This window comes from Cicer arietinum, chromosome 6 (genome assembly GCF_000331145.2).
Source record: "Cicer arietinum cultivar CDC Frontier isolate Library 1 chromosome 6, Cicar.CDCFrontier_v2.0, whole genome shotgun sequence".
NCBI classification, from domain to species: Eukaryota; Viridiplantae; Streptophyta; class Magnoliopsida; order Fabales; family Fabaceae; genus Cicer; species Cicer arietinum.
This window is the reverse complement of record NC_021165.2, coordinates 58,493,990-58,503,465: the sequence shown is the minus strand read 5'-3', so window position 1 is coordinate 58,503,465 and position 9,476 is coordinate 58,493,990. Positions and strand designations below refer to the sequence as shown.

General features: G+C 33.4%; 2 protein-coding genes across 2 annotated transcripts; one reads left to right on the top strand and one right to left on the bottom strand.

Moving 5' to 3' along the window:
- The first annotated feature begins 852 nt into the window (after window positions 1–852).
- Window positions 853–3,615, top strand: LOC101507118 (uncharacterized). The gene is made up of 4 exons (XM_004507160.4): window positions 853–1,072; window positions 1,963–2,033; window positions 2,193–2,273; window positions 3,355–3,615. The coding sequence occupies exons 1-4, from the start codon at window positions 967–969 to the stop codon at window positions 3,376–3,378; spliced, it is 282 nt and encodes a 93-aa protein (XP_004507217.1). The 5' UTR covers window positions 853–966; the 3' UTR covers window positions 3,379–3,615.
- Window positions 3,616–5,009: 1,394 nt separating this feature from the next.
- On the bottom strand, window positions 5,010–7,576 carry LOC101507441 (uncharacterized). The gene is made up of 2 exons (XM_004507161.4): window positions 7,216–7,576; window positions 5,010–6,495 (listed from the first exon to the last, which is right to left on the bottom strand). Exons 1-2 carry the CDS (start codon window positions 7,408–7,410, stop codon window positions 5,209–5,211), a joined length of 1,482 nt encoding a protein of 493 aa, XP_004507218.1. The 5' UTR covers window positions 7,411–7,576; the 3' UTR covers window positions 5,010–5,208.
- Between the last annotated feature and the right edge of the window lie 1,900 nt (window positions 7,577–9,476).

The following is a 9,476-nucleotide window of genomic DNA, read 5'->3' as shown; positions in this document are numbered from 1 at the left end:
CCTTTTGTTAAATATCTGTTGAGTTGTGATGTATTTTGCAGTTTTTTTAGTCTAAAAAGTCATTTGGAAATGTATTAAATATTTAGATTCGCTCTTTTAAAAATTGACTAGATTAAATGTTTGAAACAAGATTTTATATTAGAAACGTTGAAATTACATAGGATACTCTGTCAAAATCTCGAGAAATATTATATATATATATATATATATATATATATATATATATAATGGTTATTTATAACTATTTAATTGTATAATTGTTAAGTTAGTTGATAGGTTCACAAGACTATGGACTATAGCTTGTGCGCCGGTTATGACGTTTTATTTGTGAGTCGTGACATATAACTTTGTCCTTTATCTTTTTACTAATATAATAACATCTAGTCGTTGAAATTCATTCTAACAATTTTCAATACGTGTCTTCTATAATATTCTTTTAAAAAAATATCAATTTAACTCAATAATAAACTTACACTTGAAACAATTCTCTTTGTTTATTTTGAAATAGATATAAACTAATTGAAATAAAAGACATTTATTATAATTATGTGCATCTTTATTCCATTCTTGTTAAATTTGCACATTTCTTTATAATTGATTTAATACTAAATTTTATAGTTCATGACAATAATCATACAATATTAAAAAAGTTACGATAAAAATGACTATCATTTATCATTTATACAAAAATTAAAAATTAAAAATTAAAAAACCAAAATAAATATTTAATAAATAATAAATGACTAAAATTGCCTTGAGCCAAAAATATTTTAAGTTAAGAATCATCAAAATAACACAAAAAAATGTAGTAAGTTTTTCCTATATAACCTGACCCTGTTATATTACAATAATCTGGTTCATATCTAAAAGTGAATAGGCGTGAAATACGCAGTCGTTTGATATCCTTGTGACATTTCCGTCCTACAACACTACCCCTTCTTTCCCTTCGTGTCAAGTTCGATAGCCATGGCCTCTCTCGCACGTGGAGCCGCATCTCTAACTCGCGCTACTCTTTCCGCTTCCAAATCTCCGATTCAACTCATCCAACGTCGCGGTCTCGCCGGAGCTGCAGGTTAATTTTCCATTTCTTTTATTTATTTAATTTTCTGATCCCATATTCCAATCCATCAAATCTAAATCTCAGAAATTAAACTCATATTCCGACGATTTAGCTCAATTACGGTTTATGCATTCGATGTAATTGGAATCAAAAGCGTGGAACATTTCGTTTCGCCTTAAATTCGGTGGTCACTTATTTTTCAAGAAAACCTAGTTATGGCTGTGTAGATTGCATATTGCGAAGCTCTGATTGGAATAAGCGAGATTTTTAAACTGCGATTCCTTTTGTTTTGCTTTGAAAATATAATTTGATTGGAAAAAGCGAGATTTTAAATCTGCAATTTTATTTTGCTTTGAAATGTTAACTAAGAAATGATAGGAGGGGGAAATGGGTCTTAGGCTGGAGGGGAAAAGAGAGCTTTATGTTTATACATGTCACAAAGAAATGTTGATAAATATTTAAATTTGGTTAAAATTAATCTAGGTCTACCAACATACATTGGTCCGAGTGGAATTGGACTCTGATCCCTTAGTAAGGTGAGGGGTTTGAGTCTTGTGTTGCAAAAAAAAAGTGGTTGAGAGTGGAGACCCCACTAAAAGTGGCTAGCCAGGTTGCTCAACAAAGATTAATCATCACATAAGTAGGAGTATATTTTGCAACTATAATATGGTTTATAAAAGTATTCTAGGTCTTAAATATTGTTTATGCATTTACCAATTGTGGAACAAAACAACTGATTTTGGTTTTAGATAGAGTAATGGACTAATGTGGCTTCATGATATAGGATAAATAGATGTTTGGTCTTTGTTGTTTATGAAGAAGTTGATTTTGTGTATTGTAAATTTGCATTTAGTACACAATTCTGATAAATGTGGAATGACTTCATCGCTTGATTATTGCAGATCACCATGGTCCCCCTAAAGTTGCCTGCTGGAAAGACCCAATGAGTCCTTCTAAATGGAAGGAAGAGCACGTGAGTCTCTAGTTTTTTTTTTATTTTGACGATCAACTCTACCCAACTTGAATTGTAACTGTTTTACCTTTAGATGATTAGAGAATTTTAGATAATTGTTTGGGAACTGAAAAGGTTTTGAATACTATTGAGTTTTGACTTGTTGTTTTATGCTTCCAGTTTGTGATTGTTTCTTTAACTGGCTGGGGACTACTCATCTATGGAGGATACAAGTTATTTGCAGGAGGCAAGAAAGAAGAGGTACTTTGAATTTAGTTTTTCATTGTTACAAGTAAGAATACTGTATGTATTAGCTTGTAGCTATGTTAAATCGTTAATTATGAGTGTGTCTAACCTTGTTTGTATATAACTGAGGTATGCAATTCTGTTCTGATTTCAGATTGAAATTTCTGTGCGCCGATTTATCATTCTAAAATAATGCATGGATTTTAGTTCATTTACCATGCAGAGTACAATCTATCATTAATTGTCTGGAAAAATTTATCACACACAGATGGAGTGAAGTGATTATATATTTTAATGATGAATCTCCAAATTTATGTTTTGGTTATGATCGGAGCCCAAATCAAAGAGAAACAGTAACTGTATCATTGATTCGAAAACTAGATTTATTACAGACGAAAATTCCTGTGTAACCTAAGAACTATTGCTCCACACAAGAGATGTTTTTCTCTCTGTCTAAACTAAAATTTTCTAATCGGAATATGGTGCCCAATGATTCTATTTCCACTTTCCTTCCCCTATATTCGGTTGCCTACCCTACTAATTGTCACATAACATAAGCAATATTCCCCTAACTTCGCTACTCAACCCCATACTTAGGCCCAAACTAGGTATTCTAACAAGTTCCTGTTGAATGTTCGGAGGCAACTGCTGTTTTCTTTATTTATCAGTTCAGAAATTAGATATGATTATTTGAGAAAATGTCGGTTTGGTTCTTTTACCTGTCAATGAAGGCAGCAGTGTGTCCTTTTACAATCAATAAATTAGATGAACTCAGAGCATGCAATACAATGGATCAGTAGGAATTACATAAACTTTAACTTGTATTTATGATTATGAAAAGCATAGCTGCTTGGAACATTTTATCATACTGACCGAAAAATAAAAGTTATAGCCTAAAAATGTTATAGTTCAGTAATGTTTGACACAAATTTTGTAAATGGATTTGTTGGTCCTGAAACTCTTGATTAAATTAGATGGCCGGTTTTTGTCTTTAACGGTTTTGTGTATTGTCATGTTAATTACATCTGATCTGAATCTTATTTGGTAGTTGCTAAAACTTTGTTCTTTGTTCACTGAATGCACTGAATATTTGCAGAAATTGGCTGAAGCGTCACACTGAGGTTTGCAACGTATTACAACACAAAGTCTTCCTGGTAATAATGTGTGCACCCGGGACCTTTTTTCGGGTTTTTCAGACTCAGTCTTGTTTGCTGGCAAGCAATTCTTTTGGCTAGTTATTATCAATTAATCCTTGCAGACAAAGAATATTGGAAGATGATTCTTTCCTTAACAATAACAATATGTTACATTTAACGTTACATGTACCCTTTTTATGCCAATTTCCGGGTTTTAATTATATTTGCAAGCATTATTACTATGACAACCTAAAGGAAGCTATGCTATATTTTTCCATATTATCAAATACTTGGTAATCCCAGTACCAATGCCAAAAAGAGTAGCTTATTTTCTCACAACAATAGTTCAAGCTAAATAGTCATTTTCCAAAAAAATGATATTTGATAAATTAATACAAATATCATCCCATTGTCCATACATACTATTCTCAAGGATGACTCTGGAGCTTGCTGATGATGAAGTTTTTAGGTTGAGTACGATTATGTGATCATTCAAACAAATTTTAGTGTGCGTTTGATTGGCATCAATACTATCATGAATGTTGCAAAGATTGAGTCTATCGGTTTATAAAACGAACTAAATGTTTTGAACAATAATGAGGATGGTATTTAGTTGACAACTGTTGCAAATAATGATAAGAACAATAAGAGTTAATTGGTGTGAATTGAAAAAATAAAAAAGTTTTATATAAGAGAGATAACACACATTTGTAATGTTTATAAGGTGGAGGCATGCCAATTGAAGTTCTCTACTGAAAAATAGTTTTTTAAAACTAAAAAATAACAATATATGACATTGACGAAAGCGGTTGGCTGTGTGTGCAGCATGGTGATAGTGAAGTCAGACGGGAATAAGAGAGCAGTTCCTGCAAAAACGTCAAGAAGATCCGTTTCCATTTATATCATCAAAACAAGAAGTTAAAATGTCACAGGTAAATCGAAAATATAACAAACCAAAATTTACAATTTCATGCAACCACTAACCTCATAAAAACATGACTCTGGTGAGAAAATCGTGACAAAGCTAATATGAATAAAATATTTGAAAAATGTTTGTCTTGTGATGAATTGGTTTATAACACTCCAAAAAAATTTGGGAAGTTGAATCCATGAGAATGAATTATAACCAGTGAAGCTTCCAAAACAGTAAGAGATGGTGTTGCCTTGTTTAATGGGGTATGTGGAGACAAATCATTTTTGCATGTGTTATAGTCTCCCAATAATGTGACAGAAACCTCGGAGGTATAAGAACTCAGAGGGTTGAAAAAAGAGATTTTGAACATGACAACAGGTAATATTAAAATGCACTATCAAATACTAATAATGTATTTGAAATGCATTGTCAATGGCACTGGATTATAAGACTGAAAGTTACCAACAAAAGCACTTCCAAAATACATAAAATTAAAAGATATAACCAATGGTATTAAAATAAATTCACAAATTATATTATGAGCGAAGAGAAGAAGGAACATTCATACACTCTATTCTTTTTCTTTGAGAGAATATATGGAAATGACAACAAACAAGTCTTTTCTAATTCTTCTTCTGATAGGAAAAGACAAAACTAGAGGTGTGAGTGACATTTTGACATAACTTGTAAGAGCTTACCATAAGTTACACAATGCTGCAAAGCTTTAGTCGATAAATAGATCAATTAAAATATGAACGAAATGTCTGATACTACTAAAACACAGAAAATTCCTACGATCACACTAATACACTATTTAGTCAGTAATTTAAAATATTTTCAAAACCACCAAACACACACCATAGGAGTACTATTGTAGATGGACATACTAAACATGGTTTAATCACAAACCAAACTGAAACTCTGACTCGTCTATTTCCTCCTTGTATTCTTCTTTCTCGTTTTCATCCTCAAATTCACGGTGGGATTCGTTCAAGAAATCATCCTTATTATCCTCTTTGTCGTCGTCATCACCATCAATAGCATCTTTGTCTTGCTTTTGTACACCAGAAACCTCCAATTCTTCATGCTCTTCATTGAAGATTTTGGATTTTGTTTCTCCAGAATTATTAATACGTCTTCCACTCCAGTTTTGCTGGACAGAACTGTCTTCACGCTCTTCTATCACCTGGTTATTAGTCTTATCCACTGTTGTATTATTGCTAATGCCATCTTCTTCATTATCATAGTTTTCAATCTTCAACAATTCGGCCACTGATTCAGCTTCTCTTTGATTATTACCGTCTGTTCCCTCATCCTCTCTTGTGATTTTTTTCTCATCAGAGTTTCTTCCAACTGTTCCATCCTTTTCCTCTCTATAAACCTTTCTATCTCCCATGTTTACCTCTTCATGACTTTCAAAAATCCCATTGTTCTCCATCAACTTATTCTTGACAACAGTTCTCCATCGCCTCCCCTTTGTTCTACTTAAATGGCCATGTTTCCTCTTCATACCCGATAATTGTTTCGCATTGAAATCATGTCTTCCACCATCTACAATACTCTGTAATTGTCCTTGACTCTCTTCTCTGATTGCTTTCTTCCCTCTATCCTCCACCACTCCAGCTTCAATATCTTTTGCATTTGCACCTGCACTACCATCATCTTGATGAGGGTCTTCATTTTTCTTTCCTAGCTCCTCATTAGTCCTAATTTTGTCTTTTATTTCAGCTGTAACCTCTCCATCTTTCGAAGAGTCGCGCGACTTTTCATCTTTTTCTGGATTATCATTCTGAGTTCTATTCTGTATTTCCATTGCTCGATTTGCTACCACAATTTGATCTAATATGGTTGGATGATCATCGATGCTTACTCGGTTAACTGAGGTTTCAAGACGGTGCTTTAAGTCCTCTGTCTCTGCTTCCTTCTGCTTAAGTTTGTCTCTTAAAGCTATTCTTTCAGATCCTCCTTTCACCAAATTTCTCCCATTTTCCTGCATCATTCTGAGCTCATTCTGCTTCTCCTCAAACGCGGATTCTATCAATTTCTGCTCATCTTTGAGTATATCCACGGTCGATTTCATTTCCAGAATTGTTCTAGCAAGCTCCATCTTTTGACTACTCAAGGCGTATATTTTCACTTTTATCTCTTCGTTCTTCCTACTCAACTCTTTGGCATGTTCTCTTTCCTTCTATGAAATTCGAAAAAAGAAAGCATATATTAAGATAATAAGAGTCATTGCAGGTTTTTATTAATGAATTTTACTACAGACCAAACATCACCAGACTTGAATTGAATAGATATTCAAAATACATCATCTTTACTGTTGTTCACCTTAGAGAAAGATTTTTTACAATGCAATTCAAAACAAAGACTTTAAAGAATTAGTTGATTGTTCAAGGCTGATTTGATTTGTTTCAAAGCCATCAAGAGACTAAGGCATCATTCAACAGACAACCAAAATTGCAAACGAGTAAACTTTCATTTTAATCTCAAAATGTGTGACGAACTATCAGTATAATCCCTAAATATATTAAAACTTCAAAATATGTCTTTTGTTAGTAATTTCATAGATGAAACATGTTCTAGGACCAAATTAACTCCCACAAGACAAATTCAGAGACTAAACTAACTAACAATGATATATTAGTAGAATTTTTGATAATTTTATTACATTCAAGAATTACAGTGATAACTCTTAACATATTAAAGGGGGAAAATGGCGGTTTACTCATTTGCAAACAACAAAAAGGATTTCTTCATTGGTTCCTCAAATCAACTAACCAAAAAAGCAACCCCCACCACCTTTTCTTTTGGTGTTGGCTGTTTGTAATGCATGTTGCTGAATACGTGTGATATTGATAGCATAAGCAAAGACATAAAAGTGAAAAGAAGAGAGAGAGTTAATAACCTGCAAGAGAAGCTGAAGAGCAAGAAGCTGATGATCTTTCTGATTGAGAAGAAGATTGTAGATGCGTCTCTCTCTAAACCTGTGAAGCACCATCACAGCAAGCAATGCAGCCCCAAATGTCATAAGTAATATCAACACATATGGTTTTCCTCTATGAGTACTCCCTCCATTGTTCAACCCTTTGTTGTAACCCATCTCTCTAGAGAGGTGATGCTATATGTGATTGTGAAGGAATTCTTGTTTTTGTTTAGTCCTTAAAAGGAACATTCATGCATTGAGAATGGAATGTGGGTTCTCTTATTTTCTTTTGTAACTCCTGATGAGTAATTGGGGTTGCTTGTCATGCAAAAAGAATGCGCCACCTAATCTGACCTGGCTGGCGCTATATCTGTGGTTCAGTTATGTACTGTATTGTATGCATGGAAATTGTGTCAGAGGGCACTGATTTCTATGACTCTCTATCTTCGGTTTCCAATGTTCTCTTTAACACCCTTCTTAATTCGATTTGCAACGGTATTTTTTTAGTATATACTTCATTAAAATTTTAATTTATTTTATTTTGAGATTACTAACGTAAGAAGGACTCATGTGGGAAGTGGAAATGATGTAACACAACTACTTTCTTCTCTTCAACGTAAAAAGCTAACTTTTCATTTGTAATTTGTATTTGTAAGTTACATAAATTAATTGTTAATTGAGGTTATTAAAATCATTTTCATTCTCTTGGAGGTTATAACGTAGTAGTATGAGTTACAATACTTTTTTTCCTTTCTGGTGAAGGTTATAATAACTGGGGTAATAAATTACTAAAATAGTCTTTGATTATATAATACGCTATCAAATAGGTTTTTAAGATTATGTATATTTTAAATAATTATCTTTTTTTTTATCAAATGTGACTCATATACTTTCTAATTTCATTAGTGTTGATTGACTAACACTTTATTTTTAAAAATAAAAACGGCAATGTTTTTCCAGAGTTGATTGACTATCTCTAGAGTGTGCATCATGCCCTTTAGAATCAATGTTTTTCCAGAGATGAATTGTGAGCTAGAATCATTTCTATGAGGTGAATTGGCATGTTCCTACATTTGCGTGCCATATGACTTGTGTAACACCCCGTTTTTCAAAGCGAGGGTATATTTTTTTTTTCAAAAGAAATTAAAATAAAACAGAGAAATAAACAAGGTAACACCTTTGGATAAGTAATTGAGTCATTATAATTTTCAAGCAGCGGAAAAAGTTCTCAATCCATGAATTCAAAATATTTACATAACAAGAGTAGTACAGTCTTCCAGATTAAAAGTAAACGCAACCCAAAGGAAAGACATCCGTTCCCTCTGTGTCAACCTAGTCTGATCATTTTACAAAACCACTAAACACCCTGAGTGATCTCCACGCGCCCCGTGAGATCCTCCTAACGTAGCTGCAGTCAAGCGTTCCCATCTCCATTCCCGTCCGTAGGGTACGAACCGGTAGGATCGTCCTGACTCTCATCTGAGGGCAAAGCCCAGATTTCCACAATAATTGTAAAGGGTCACCAACCGAAATTAACAGATAACACATAACATTTAAGTTTTAAATGCACAAAATAACATTTCAACTAAGCATGCACCTTAAAAGGATTTTCCATATGCTAAAAGTTCATATAATGCTTGCCAATTAACAATGAACTCAAAATAAAGTTCTCAAAACATCAAGTAATACATAACTGACCAAAGCATTGATAAATCAATTGAGCAATCGATTATCTAACTCAAAATAAGTACTTTTGCTGAGCCAATCGATTGCCAAATCGATTTGGTCAGTTCTGCTGAGTTTCTGCATGACCAAATCGATTTCTAAGTCGATTTTGTCAGTTCTGATGAGTCCCTGGGTTGCCAAATCGATTTCCAAATCGATTTCGGCAGTTTTGCTGAGTTCCTGCCTCTCTGCCAATCGATTTCCAAATCGATTTCTTAAAAGATTTTGAAAGATATATTTATACAATCGATTGGCAAATCGATTAGGTCAAAATGGTGAACTTCCTGCAACTCATCCAATCGATTGGGAAATCGATTTCCCTGATCGTTTTTCCAAAAATTCATGCATTTACTCAAGTCATTCCTAATCAAGTTCACAACCTAACACTTAGCAATTCCTACACGATTACCACGGCAATTGGGATCTCGATAACCATCATACTTACACACAACAATCAACACATAACACTTAGCATTTTCAACGCAATTACCACGACAATTGGGATCTCGATAACCATC